General features: G+C 51.0%; 1 protein-coding gene across 3 annotated transcripts in view; it reads right to left on the reverse strand.

Moving 5' to 3' along the window:
* The window catches only part of LOC114665032 (supervillin-like), a 78417-nt gene that overhangs the window by 40183 nt on the left and 24984 nt on the right, over window positions 1-13250 (reverse strand). For 2 of the 3 annotated variants that reach the window (XM_051918901.1, XM_051918902.1), the window contains exons 3-6: window positions 9102-9245; window positions 5667-5825; window positions 5390-5424; window positions 3454-3515 (exon numbers count right to left, since the gene is read on the reverse strand). In XM_051918901.1, the coding sequence (XP_051774861.1) occupies window positions 3454-3515; window positions 5390-5424; window positions 5667-5825; window positions 9102-9245 (400 nt within the window). The remainder of the gene's footprint in view (window positions 1-3453; window positions 3516-5389; window positions 5425-5666; window positions 5826-9101; window positions 9246-13250) is intronic. The other variant, XM_051918903.1, reaches the window with a different exon arrangement.

Raw genomic sequence — 13250 nt, forward strand, 5'->3', positions numbered from 1 at the left:
CGGTCACCTGGAAAACCCAGCGGAAAAAGTTACTGGTGTGACGAGCGCTCCGTGATTCTGCTTGCTGAGTGCCAGGAAACGCAAGTCCTAAAAAAAGCCTAAATGAGTTTTCCTTTTGCTGGTCCCCTTTGCTCCAAGGCACTCGGGAGACTTCAAGGAAAAAGGGGGGTGGAAGCGTGTGCGCGCGCCTGCAAAACAGAAGGGACACATTGTGTGCGCGTGCGCGACTGTGAGTGTGGCTGTACATTACGTGTGTGCCAATACCACGTGAAGGGTTTGTGTATTTGTGTGCGTAATGCGTGGGCCTCAATTCACATGCAGCTATGAGTGGACATCATTGCTTGCATGCACTTGCCTAGGGGTGCCATGCCTAGGGGGGTGGGGGCACCAGAAACCCTTTTTGATCGCCTGCAGTCCCCACTGCTCACGGATTTGTGATCGCGAGGGCTCTGATCGTGAAGGGGGACACCACCTCCGTCTTCATCAATTTCAGTTTGGATGAGGGGGGGGCGGGCGGGGGGCTCTCTTTTGGATGCTTCTTTCTTGATGTTTGCAAGCAACAGTGCTTGGGGGAGGTGCAATGTACCCCTCAGCTCCACCCTGTGTGGGTAAGTGTGTGGACCAATGTGCAGATGTGAGACCAAATGTGCACCGATAGTGTGAGGGACAAGTGAGTGTGAGAGAACACGCGTGTGTGTGTGTGTGTGTAGGTAGGTACATGCATGTTTGTATAAGGACATACTGTGTATGTGAGCATGTGACCGGATATATGCAAGTACACACACACACACACACACGTGTGCAACATCTATGAATTTATCTGCATATGTGTGCAAGTATGTAAGTGTGCATCCAAGTGTGCGAGTGTGTATAGAACAGCATGCATCGATGGAGAGCTAGCATGCCTGTGTGTGTCTGTGTTCATGTGTGACTCTGACTGCACATTGTGTGGACCTGTGTTCACATGTGGAAATGTGTGTGTACATCCCTGATTTTACCTGCATAGGTCTGTGAGAGTATGTAAGTGTGTGTGTGTGTGTGTGGGCCTGTATGAAGTGATGGATCATAACATGCACATGTGGAAGCAAGCATGCCTCTCTCTGTGTGTGTGTGTGTGTGTGCTGGACCCATACCGATGCGGCCACAAGTCCTTGAACTTCAGAGACGGAGTCGATAATTAAGGCCCCAAAATGCCACACGTGTGCACACACACACACACACACACTCCCCGGCTTGTCTGTCCCACAACTGGAGTGGACATCAGAGTCACAGCCCGCCCCGATGTCCCGGCCCCCGTACCCCCTGCAATGCCACCACAGGCCTCCCGGCACAGCTGCACCCTTTAATCTCGACTCCTCCACCACCAACACATTTCATCTCCCACAAAAGCAAAAGTGTCAACGAAACGCAGATGTGTCAAAAAGGCAGAAAATACGGCCCCGGCGAGTGGAATTTTTATTCCGTCGGCATCGCAGTGTGTTTCAAATTAAAGCGAGGAGAGCAATGAATCACAGGCCAGCAGGGAAAGAATAAAAAAAAAAAAAGAAAGAAAGCAATGGCGGCGGGCGGGCAGCTGGGTGACCTCTGTGAAATGAGCGGCTTCTTCACGGTGACCTTTGACCTAAATGAAGCCGCAGTCCACTCAGGCCCCGCCCCTTTGTTTCCATTCGTCCCATTCAATTCAAGATGGACCTTCACACCCCCCCCCCCCAAATCACATTCTATGTCAGTATTTCTCCTGCTGTTGGCATTTCACTTTCCCTTGACGTGGACTAACGTGACGTCCTGCTCTCCCCTTTCACACTCACCCTGATGCCCTCTCCATGTTCACGGTGACATGTAACAGATGCTCACTTCCCATTAATACTCATTTGACGCTGTGATTTGGCACACATTCAATGAGCCCAGACTCATGTGGACGTTGACCATTGCTGCCCGTTTCATTTCTTATTCTGACTGCTCTTTGGCTGGCATCTCCCTTTCCAGTCTTTCCCACATTCCCATTTATATTTGTGACCTTTGATCCAGACTGGCATCGACTTGCAGTCTTCGTTCATCTTGACGACTACAGTTTAATGATCCACGAATTCACCTGATGGGCTCACGTTGGGCACACGTCCACATTCAAGTTTCAATCCACATGCGGCCCAAAGGTGGCACTGCCTGCTTCTGTGCCCACCTCATACCATCTTATACTCAGACTCTCACAGGGTAAACAATCAGGAGGACATTCTGTCCACACTTAGGTTGTCACAGACCTTTAGTCCACTTCTGAATTCTCATCTTATTCCCATTGACCCTTGGGTCCACTCAAGCACATTGATATTGGTGTTGACCCCTGGACCACAAGTGAAATGCTGACCCCCCAACCCCCCCCCCCCCCCCCCCCGGGCCCACCACCACCACCACCACCACTGACACTCAGCTGTCATCATATTCCCCTTTACCTTCTGTTTGCTCTTCACCCTTGGCCCACCCTCACACTAGCCCTCAATACACAATCCTGGGATTGAATGTTCTAACATAAATGGTCCACCGACACATGGAGACCACACTAATGTGGACTTGTAGTCCCCCCCCAGGTGAACTGCCATTGTCCTCCGGACCCTGGTGACTTTGTGGTGTTCTGGTCCACCCTCAGGTCCACCTTCACGCCGACATTGTAAATTAGAATTCAGAGGAGAGGTGAGGGTCAATCTGAGACCCTCGGCCCACCTTCACTGACCCTCAGCTCTTTTCTTTTTCTCTCTCTCGGAGACCCTCGGCCCACCCTCACGCCAACACTGACCCTCAGCTATGGTGTGAATTCCCAATTTACAATCCAAGACCCTAGGCCCACCTTCACGCCGACACTGACCCTCTGCTCTTTCCTTTTTCTCTCTCTTTCTCTGAGACCCTCGGCCCACCTTCAGGCTCGCATTCATTTCACGTGTCAATTCCAGTTTAATTTTGCTATTTTCTTGACCCTTTGGTCCTCGTATGCTGGCCCACCAGTGATATCCCACTTATTTTCATGTTGTTTTGGACCTCTGGCCCACTTCTGTGTTCATCTTTCCTCTTAACGTTGACCTGCAGTCCCCAGTCAGATGGACTCCACTGCCACACTGGCACTCGTGTCACACCGACGCTGACCTTTAGCCCCCATGTTAATTCCCTTTTAGTTTCTAACTCCTACAGACCACCAGTCCACCTGTAGCGGTCATTCAGTCCACTCTTCAGCTTGGCATTGAATTTCTTGCCACAAGTGACCCCCGGTCTCACCGCGACCACTCTGTTGTTGAATCATTATTGACCTCCCTTCTCCGATGGAGTCCCGGCCCACCCTGACGCCCCCACCTCGTCCACTCCCGTGTTCGATTCACCCTCACGTGGATGTCAACCTTTAGTCCACTTTCAGCCCACTTCTCTTTTGGGCCCACATTCACAGCTAGTGGGTCAATAGCGGGCACCTACCTTAAAGAGCGACATCTTGGCCGCCACACTGAGTTTGGACCGGTCATCCATTTTCACATCAGCTGTAAGAAACACAGAGAAGACATTCGTGAGTCAAAGTGCAATGACTTTCAAAACAACCAATGCCCTGCCCTGCCAACCTACAAATCATGCCAATGCCGCTGGCCCCCCTACCTGAACGCACTGTCTTTCAGTTCTCTGTGCCAAAGCTCTCAACTTTGACCCGCGGCCGAGAGAATACGACTGGAGAATGGAAGACCCTGGACAGAGGCAGGCAGGCGGGCGGCTGACCTGGCACACCAAAGGCTGCTGGGGTATGCCCCCAATGAGCTGAGCACAAGGGGGCGCCAAGCAGCCTACTCACCCACAGGCGGTGTTCTGGATTTGCCGAGGCTCTGCCCCCTGATTATTACTACTTTTTTAAATTATATGTAATATATCATCATGTGAGTGCATTTTATTATTCAGTAATCTTCTTATGCGTTTCCTCTTTTGAGTGACACCCTGCTAGACGGACCTCTTGGCACCTCAGCTGGGCAGCTAACATTGGCACTCCTATTTATTTATTGTTATCTGCCCCATGTAGATTGTAGTGACGGCCACTGAATCTCGACTTTTCATGGAGAAGAAAGACAAAGAAGTTGCTGCTACAATGGACTTCAACAAAAGTGGTAAAGGGGGACATGTGGAATAGTGTGTATGGGGGGGGCTGGCGTGCTAAAACCCCAGCAATCCAACAATTAGCAGTATGGCTGGCATCATGAGTGGGGTGGGGAACTTAATACATATTTGGGGGGGGGGGGGCTTGGCCCAACTAAATGACCCCCTGGGGCTCTCAGCTGGCACGTGTCACCAAGTCGCTGCACACGATTCCGAATTCAGGGGCACGTCTGCTGTTCAACCAGTCAAGGTGGGCACATGTCACTTCTCTCTTCAGATCAGTATGCTGGCACCACGTGATATTCTGATCCTTAATGCCCACCAACAGCATAGTCGGTATACGGGGACACTTGTGGGGTCCTCTGGTCCTTCTCGACCACTAAGCTCTGCTGATACCACCTCTACACGGTTTTAAATCTCCATCCAGACCCTTTACATGTGTGGCTCCTGGCTGGTGGAACAAGGTGCCCACCACCTCTTGTACCACTGACTCCCTCAATGTGTTGAAGAAGCGTGTGAAGACCCTCACATTGGGGGAATTTCTGTCTGAGCAACGATGGGCTCTGATAGGTTCTCATAACTCGCTGGCACGTTGTTCCAAGCTCTGCTTTGTCACCTTGTCCTGTCACACTTGTTCCCAAACAGTCCCCCAGACTCAGGTTTTCTTCATTTTGTAGGTGGGATAAAAATAAATGGAAGTGTGAATGACGTGTGGTGTCCATTAATAGTCATCACTAGACGTCTACAACTGGATGTCTTAGTGACGAAAAACTTTATAAACACAGACAATTAAACTGGCAGTCACAGTCATTTAATGGCAAATGACCATCAACAGATCTGTCACGACGGTCACGGCCTGCTGCCAGGCACTTCCTCGTGTCTGCCGCCATTACAGATTCAGGTCTGATCACACCTCTTTGGTTTTCGATGGCCCTTCTCTGTGATCATATGAATTTCAAACCTTGCAGTTTAGGTCCCTTGTGGACGTTTCATCATTCGCGTTGTTCCGTCGGGTCCAGAGGTTTTATGGTTCTCCTCTCCCTTAAGTAGGCCTAAAGCCTGATCTTTGAGTGATGCCTCAGCCTCTCCTTTTTAAAAGGATTCACACCTGAGATTGGGGGGTCTTCTAATCTTAACACTTGTCTGGCTCCTTCTACTGGTGGGACCAACCACCCCCCCCCCCCCGACCCCCCCCCAACTTGCCCATGAGAAGTCACAGCATGCATGTTAAGAGCAGAACAACACAAGAAGGGAGCAGAAAACGAGCCGCCATTACCTGCAGGCTTCTCCTCCTTCTCAGCTTCTGCAGACCTACAAGACAAAACAGAGAGAAGATGATGAGGTTGAAGAGCGAGATGATGGGGGGGGGGGGGCACGGCACAGCACAGCACACCCCACCCTGCCCTCCCCCCAATCTTTAGCATAACAGATCCCCATTTGTCACAGTAGGCATCGCCCCTGATTAGCTTGCCATTCTGTGCCATTGCCAACATTAAGCTGCCCACTTCAGGGGTCTGCTGCAGGGTCTTTCTGGCCCACACAGCTGTGCCTACCCGTTCATCTCCCACCGCTCCAAGGCAGTGACCGGCTGGGTCCTGAAGCGCTCGCTCGTCTTCCTGTTGACTGCCAAGGGGCCACAGCGCCTGGTACGGTGGCGACCGCCTGGCCTGGGCACGTCACATGAGCTGTTCGTCTGGCTGCCATCAAAGTCACTTGGAGGCGGGGAACCAGAAAAGGAGAGAAGGAAGAAAGAAAGGAAGAAAGAAAGGTGAAGAGCCAGGCAGGTCAGCGGTCAGACGTTAAAGGTTAGGCCCACACATGGCACACCTGAGCCAGGCAGCAGAGCTGGCACAAGCGGTGAGTTGTGAAAAGTGAGAAGGCAAGCAAAGCCACAAAGCCTGAAATATCACCTGCGCATGGCCAATTATAACAGCCGATGCTAGCTGTGCACAGCAGGGCCCAAACTGTCACCTTTGCCAGGTCAGGTGTGTGTTGGCATTTGTGTGTGTGGACATCAGTGGCTGCCCTTAGAAGACTGAAAGGGGTGTCAAGCTTGGGGAGCACCAGGGGCAGGGGCACAAAGCAATCAGAGAAGAGTCAGCGACAGAGGTGGCATTGCTGAAGTCTGTATGGGACAGTACACCACGTTTATGTGTGCCAGGATAGCATAATGTCTGGGCACGGCAGAGTTGCCGCATAATTGTTAGGAGACCCAATGGGAATCGGAGGATTATTGTGAGTGTCGAAAGACCAGGAGATGAAACACAACCAGAAGATGCGGGCAACGACAGTCAAAGAATCCAACCTGAGAGGTCCACAGTAGCCAGGCCACCAAAAATCAAAGGGCAAGATGAGAAAACCAAAAGGGCAAAGACCAGAAGACAATCCTAACGCTTGGTCCAACTTGAAAATCACGCCGAAACTGAAGATTCAAGAAGTTGGTTTTATCAGCCGAGAGAGATGGCACACAATGCGATCACCACCATGGCTATACTATTGGTAAGGTGGCATAATCAGCATGGCAAAAAGATGTCACATGACAAACGAAACGGTGTGGCGCCAACAAAGAGAAATATGAACATGAATGCCAGGAAAGGAGTTCCCCTGTCTAAACCTGTCTGGGATGGAGTGGGCATCATCCTTGGCACCAGTGGACAAAGCTAATGCCCTGAAACCAGTTCTAAAGAGACCCTCCCTCCCACTGGCAACTTCTCCTGGTGCCCTGTCCCACCCCATTGTGGTATCTACTGCATCAACTGAAATGGCCACTGATGAGTCCACTTCTGAAAACAATAATGAGCCCACCAAGGACAAGCCACAGAATAAGGGGGCTGGCGTCTCTCCAAACCAGCAGGGGGCAGCATGAGGTCACAATACACGGAGGAACTGGAGCATCTGGGCTTCTAATTTGGAATGGCAGGCGGCCATTTCTGAACCGTCTGTGCATGGATGTCACCATCACGTTGTGGGCAGCTGTCCTCAGCAGGGGGTCCACATAGCTTCAGTAAAGAAAGCCTCAACACCACAACGCAGCCTGGCAGCAGTCAGTGAAAGGCTGACTGGGAGAGAAAATGTCAAGAAGAAATGGCAACCCAGTGTGGCAGATGGCTGACCAGCACAAACAAACGACTGGGTGCCAGTCTGGCATAGTGTGGGCATCACCAGAAAACAGTGAGTGTAGCTGTGAGAATGAGCCGCCCTCATGCTGTTCACTCAGTAAGGTGCTCCCTATGAAAGGCGCTATATCATATAGTGACTGACCAGCTAGGAAGGCTCCCCCTGTACCCTCAACTTCAGACTGAGACTTTGTGGCCTTTAACATCGCTTGGCAGGACGGCTTCAGGCTCCGCCCACCTTCTGTGCCATTAGGCCACGCCCATCGCCTCCACCTCTCCCACTCTTTCATGTTTCATGACTTATTTTTATTTATTTCTATTCATCTCTGGTTGATAAAGTGTCTTACGATGGCTGCCATGTTCAAAGATGTCACTTAAAGTAATGTCTGGATTGGTCACAGCAGGCCGGTGCCCGTTTCTTATTTTCTTCTGATATAAATATAACATTTTATCATATTAATGTGTTGATCAGGAGCAAAACAACAAGTTTAATACAGACCAGCGTGGAAAGGTGGCACCCACACCACAGGGTGGCACCGTAACACACAAGGTGATTTTCAGGGCCTGGGGTGGTGACACTGGATGGAGAGCAAAAACAAAATAAATAAATAAATAAAATTAACAAAATGAAAGGCCGATTGGGAGATCGAAGAAAAGCGTCTGCTCGCTCTCCGGAACTTTCTGCCAGTCTCATCAAAACCCGAGTGACATGTTGTGATAGCAAGGATTAGCAATTCAAAAAGGGGCTGGCACAGGGGATTCACGAGCCAGGAAAAAGATGTCATCGCTGCAGTGGCCAGAGGCTCCCCAGTTCACAATGTGCCAGCTGTTAACCCTTCGTGGGGCGCAGCGGGCAGAACAATGCATCACACCAAAAGCAAAGGGCAGCCTGGGCGATGGGTGGTCATGTCACTTGTCAGCTCGCTCTGAAAGGCGGCACATTACAAAGGGGTCCGACTACACCATCAGGCTTCAAAAGAGAGAGATGAACTGCACCGTATAGTACAAGGGGCATTAGGGAGGTAAAGGTGCTATATAAGGAGGGAGAGGCAGAGGTGCAATAACAGATGTGAAAGGCGCTATATGATAGATAAACAGGGCGGGCACCACATAAAATATATATATATATATAATATTAGTTGTGTGTGTGTGTATGTATATATATATATATTTATATAGCTCAGACAAAGGAAAGGCACTATATAGCATAGAGAGATCACCCTGGAAGGCACTATATAACCACTACTTTAGATAACTAGTGAGTGATGACAGACTGCCTGCCTGTGCCCAGTGCTGCCCACTGCAGACCCTCAGTCCTGCAACCCCTTGTGTATCCCGGTTCCTCTCCGAGATCTTCATCTTTCTTTCGATGGCAGTCAGGGTAGGTGGTCCACAGAGCTCACTTTGATGCCATGTTCCAATTCATTACACTTCACAGACAGGACGATGTGACCATTACCCTTTTTTAAGTGGTGAGGGCACCGAGGAGAGGGGTCTTTGCAGACACCTCACTTCTTCACCTCAGCCTGTCTACATTCTCACAGCCCACCATGCTGTGGTGTCCTCTTCCCCTGATCTCATGCAAACCCAACACTCGTATTCTTTAAGCAGGCACAATCTGGGCAGTGGAAGGGCTGATGAACAGCAGGCTCAGGGGTCCACTGGCTCCAAGTCACACATCTGAGCCCCCAGTTCTGTTTGAGGCCTCCTGGTCCCATTGTGAGTTTTGGTGGCCTACTTTTGTCACTTTGATATTCCCGAAGGCCCCATTTAGTCACCGGGTCCTGTGAACCTGAGCAAACACAAGTGAGCCACACAGGTAAAAGAGCACATGCAAGTAAGATGGCACTCAGGCACACAGTGGGCACCTACGGCTCCTTATCCTTCTGACCGCTGGAATTCAACAGCAGGGACGTCCGCAGCTGCTCCACCGACACCCGGGTATGCACCGTGGCTGGGCGAGCGGCTCTGTGGGTGCAGAGGGCAGAGTCGTCCTGTGCCCGTGGCATGCCAGGCCTGGCAGTAGAGATAAGGCCATCAGAGTCAGTTGCTACCATCTCAGTTGCTCATCATCATTCAAACAGAACAAACAACCTCATTGTTATAAAAAATAACGAATAATTAACAGAAAATGTAAATGTTATCATTCATACCAGCCAATGGCACTCGTGCCCACCTCCAGTCCTCTCACTGTGTCTTTGCCAGTCAAGGCATGGAACTCAATCATCAAAAACACGTAAGCAAAAGGTGCTTTAAAAGTGTAAGCGTGTGGGTAGGACAACTGAGATCACACGGACCTCCAATGCCCCCCCAATGGCTCAGAGACACGTCCTCCCGGTCCCACCCAACCCGAGCAGAACTAAAAAGAGTCGTCTGTGGCCCTTGTGGTCAGAGGATGAAGACATCAAAGTGTCGTAACTGACTTGCATGTCAAGCTCTGCTGCAGCCTTCCCTGTTTAAATATGTGCCCCCCCCCCCCCCCCCCCCCAGTAAACTGAATCCCACTGCTACCACCAATGTAACCACAAACAAGGCCTGATGTAAAATTACTAGCCAAACTAAACAGGGTCCCTAGGGTGGGATTGTCACTGGACAGTAATGACATTTACAGTCTCCACTCCCGAGAAGAAGTAAATCCCACCGCTGCCACCACTGCTGCTGTTCTCTCAGGATGAAGCCCATCCCACTACAAGCACCAGTGTAACCAGGACCTCCTTTCACGCTGCGTATACATTTTTCTTTTTCAGTTTGGGTATATCAAGCCAAGCCGTCACTTTTAGTGACTCAAAACATTAAAGCATGCCAGCGTTTGGGGGTCTTACTTTTATGAAGTGCAAGGAAATCGAATTTTCACATCGTTACTTGCTGGAGTTTGCCGTATCGCCATTTTATGTTTCCTCTTGTAGTCTTTGAACTGTGACGGCCGTGTCACCGAGACCCGCTGCGGTGTTGCTAGGCGTGTTCTACACACTCATCATGGCGACACGCCGCGTGACGATTAGCACCCTGTTGTCCCTTTGTAAAACATACACAAGCAGCAGGGGGCGCCACCCCATGTGCACCTTCCATGTCCCTCAATGGTGGCTCTTCCACAGGTGCTCCGATGTACCGACACGTCCCAAAGACGCAAGCGTAAGGTGAAACAGGGTCTCCACAGCCTCCCATCCAGGGGGGCTTCCTACTTTGACCGCAGTGCTGTTGGCACATACGCTCACTCCCTGCCTGTGTGTGCCATTCCAGCTTGCCTAGCCGCTCCGGTCAGTCTCGTCAAGGGGTGGGTGTGCCCAAATAAACGCCAGGACCACTTGAGGGCATGTGCACTTGACCCCCCCTCCCCCTACCCCACCTCCCCTGTGTCTGCGTCAACTTGGGAATTGACATTCAGAGAGTGGGGGGGTGGGGGGGGGACTGTTTTGATGAGGGTTCAGCACCAACAACTATGCATTCTGGCCTTTTAGGGGAAAAAGTGCCACTTCTGCAGTGCCGGGACCCCTCCACCCCCCCCCCCATGAGCCCCTCCTCCACCTCCTTTATCTTCCATGTGAAGTCGCTCGGCTCCGACTTCCTGACACAGCAGGATATTTTCTTTTCCTGTTGGGATTTTTCTCTAAATGCACTTTAAGCCGTGCGGCTGCCGCTGCTGCCCACCCATTTCCCATTGCCAAGGTGTTTGAAGTTGCACCCAACCGACGTAACCTGGTCTTCGATTTGCAGGATTCAGCAAAGTCCGTGCTTTGAAAGAATTGGGTGGTGTTGGGGGGGCTATGTTGGGGGTCCCAGATGTGAGAAGGCTGGTAAGGACGTGGATTTTCCTTTTTATTGCTAACAGTCGATGCTGACGTGCGGCCGGAGAGCGCCAACTGGCCTCCAAATCAATCCAGAAGGCTTTTTCCTTTTTTTTTTTTTTGAGGATTCCTATGAGACTCCAGTGGACGATTCGACCCAATCAGGTAGTCGGCCCAAAGTGGGGGTCCACTTCTTCAGGGCGCTGCATTTACGGCCCCCTGCCAGTGGGGTGTGGGGAGGTGGAGGAGTGCTGCCAGGCAGACTTTTCCACTTTGCTCACTAAACTCGTTTCCTCAGGATGTCAAGCTGAGCGTTTCAACACTGCAGTTCTGTTTGTTTTGAGCTGGAGGGACGCGAAGAGGAAGGAGAACTTCAAGTCCGAATCACGCCATGAAAAATCGGAGAACAAGCCATCCGTCCATCTGTCTGTCCTTCTTTATCAAGTCACAGAGAGCAGTGTTTGGAAGTTCATCATAACGAGAGACCACTGGGGGGTGTAATACATGGGGCAAAAACCATAATGGTGCCAGTCCAGGGTCCGTCACACTCCTGCTCTATGCCCCCAGTCTTCTATCCTTATATAGTACCCCAATATGCCCCTCTAAGGTACCTCAGAAGCCCCCATGGACCGCCTCTGTGTTCCTTTCCTACCATCTCCCATTAAGCCTCTACACTGGCACACACTCCTGCTCTGTACCCGCAGTCCTGTCTCCTTTAGTAGTACCCCAATATGCCCCTCTGTAGTCCCCCAGAACTTCCTGTGAGTTCCTTTCCATTAATCTCTCATTAACCCTTTACGCTGGCACACACTCCTCACTCTATGCCCTCCCTTCTTCTGTAGTACCCCAATATGCCCCACTGTGGTCCTTTAGATGATCTCATTGACCTCCTCCGTGTTCCTTTCCTACCATCTCCTATTGGCTGGCATATACTCCTACTCAATGCCCTCCCTTCTTCTGTAGTACTCCAGTGTGCCCCTCTATGGTACCTCCAGAAGTCCCCATGGAGCACTTCTGTGTTCCTTTCCTACCATCTCCCATTAAGTCTCTACGCTGGCACACACTCCTGCTCTATGCCTGCAGTCCTTTCTCCTGAAGGAACATAGAGGGGCATATTGGGGTACTACTGAAGTCCCTACAGGCCTCCTATGTGTTCCTGTCCTACCATCTCCTATTGGCTGGCACACACTCCTGCATTATGCCCTCCCTTCTTCTGTAGTACTCCAATATGCCCCTCTGTGGTCCTTCAGAAGTCCCCATGGACCTCCTCTGTGTTTCTTTCCATTAATCTTTCATTAACCCTTTACGCTGGCACACACTCCTGCTCAATGCCCACAGTCACTCCTTCCATAATACCCAAATATGCCCCTCTGTTGTCCTCCAGAAGCTCCCATGGACCTCCTCGCTGTTCCTTTCCTACCATCTCCTACTAGCTGGCATACCATCCTCATTCTATGTCCTCCCATCTTCTGTAGTACTCCAGTGTGCCCCTCTATAGTACCTCCAGAAGTCCCCATGGAGCACCTCTGTGTTCCTTTCCTACCATCTCCCATTAAGTCTCTACGCTGGCACACACTCCTGTTCTATGCCCGCACACCTATCTCCTTCTGAAGGACCATAGAGGGGCATACTGGGGTACTATAGGCGTGTTGGGGGCTCCTACTCTTTTGTTCCTTTCCATTAATCTCCCATTAGCCCTCTATATTGGCACACACAACCCTGCTCTGTGCTCGCAGTCCTCCCTCCTATAGTACCCCAATATTTCCCCCTTATGGACCTCCATGGCTCTACACTGGCACCCCCTATTGTTCCCTTCCTATGATCATCGCTCATTAATGGCCAGCCTTGCCATATACCTGCCCACTGTGCCCTCACCTGTATGCCCCCATTCATGCCTGCTGTGCCCTCCGCTGCGCAGTCTAACGCTCTCAAGCTCAGTAGTAACTCAGAATTGGAGGATCAGATGAGCGGCGGTACGTAAGTCAGGTGGCTGTCGTGACCACAAGTCCTACTGATCTGCCGTCAGCTTTTCAGACTTTAATCACAAATCGACGACCTGAACCACCAAAAGTAAGTTTGTTAAAAAGAGAAGAGACGTCTTCATCTCAGGAGCTCCACACCAGCAGCTTTTATTCAAACTTTGGATACCCCGAGACTGAACACGTCAAGCTTTAGAGCGTCGCTTTGGCAGACGTCACACGTCACACATTCCTGGGTGGCTCTGGGATTGATCACC

This window comes from Erpetoichthys calabaricus, chromosome 14 (genome assembly GCF_900747795.2).
Source record: "Erpetoichthys calabaricus chromosome 14, fErpCal1.3, whole genome shotgun sequence".
In the NCBI taxonomy this organism is placed as follows: Eukaryota; Metazoa; Chordata; class Cladistia; order Polypteriformes; family Polypteridae; genus Erpetoichthys; species Erpetoichthys calabaricus.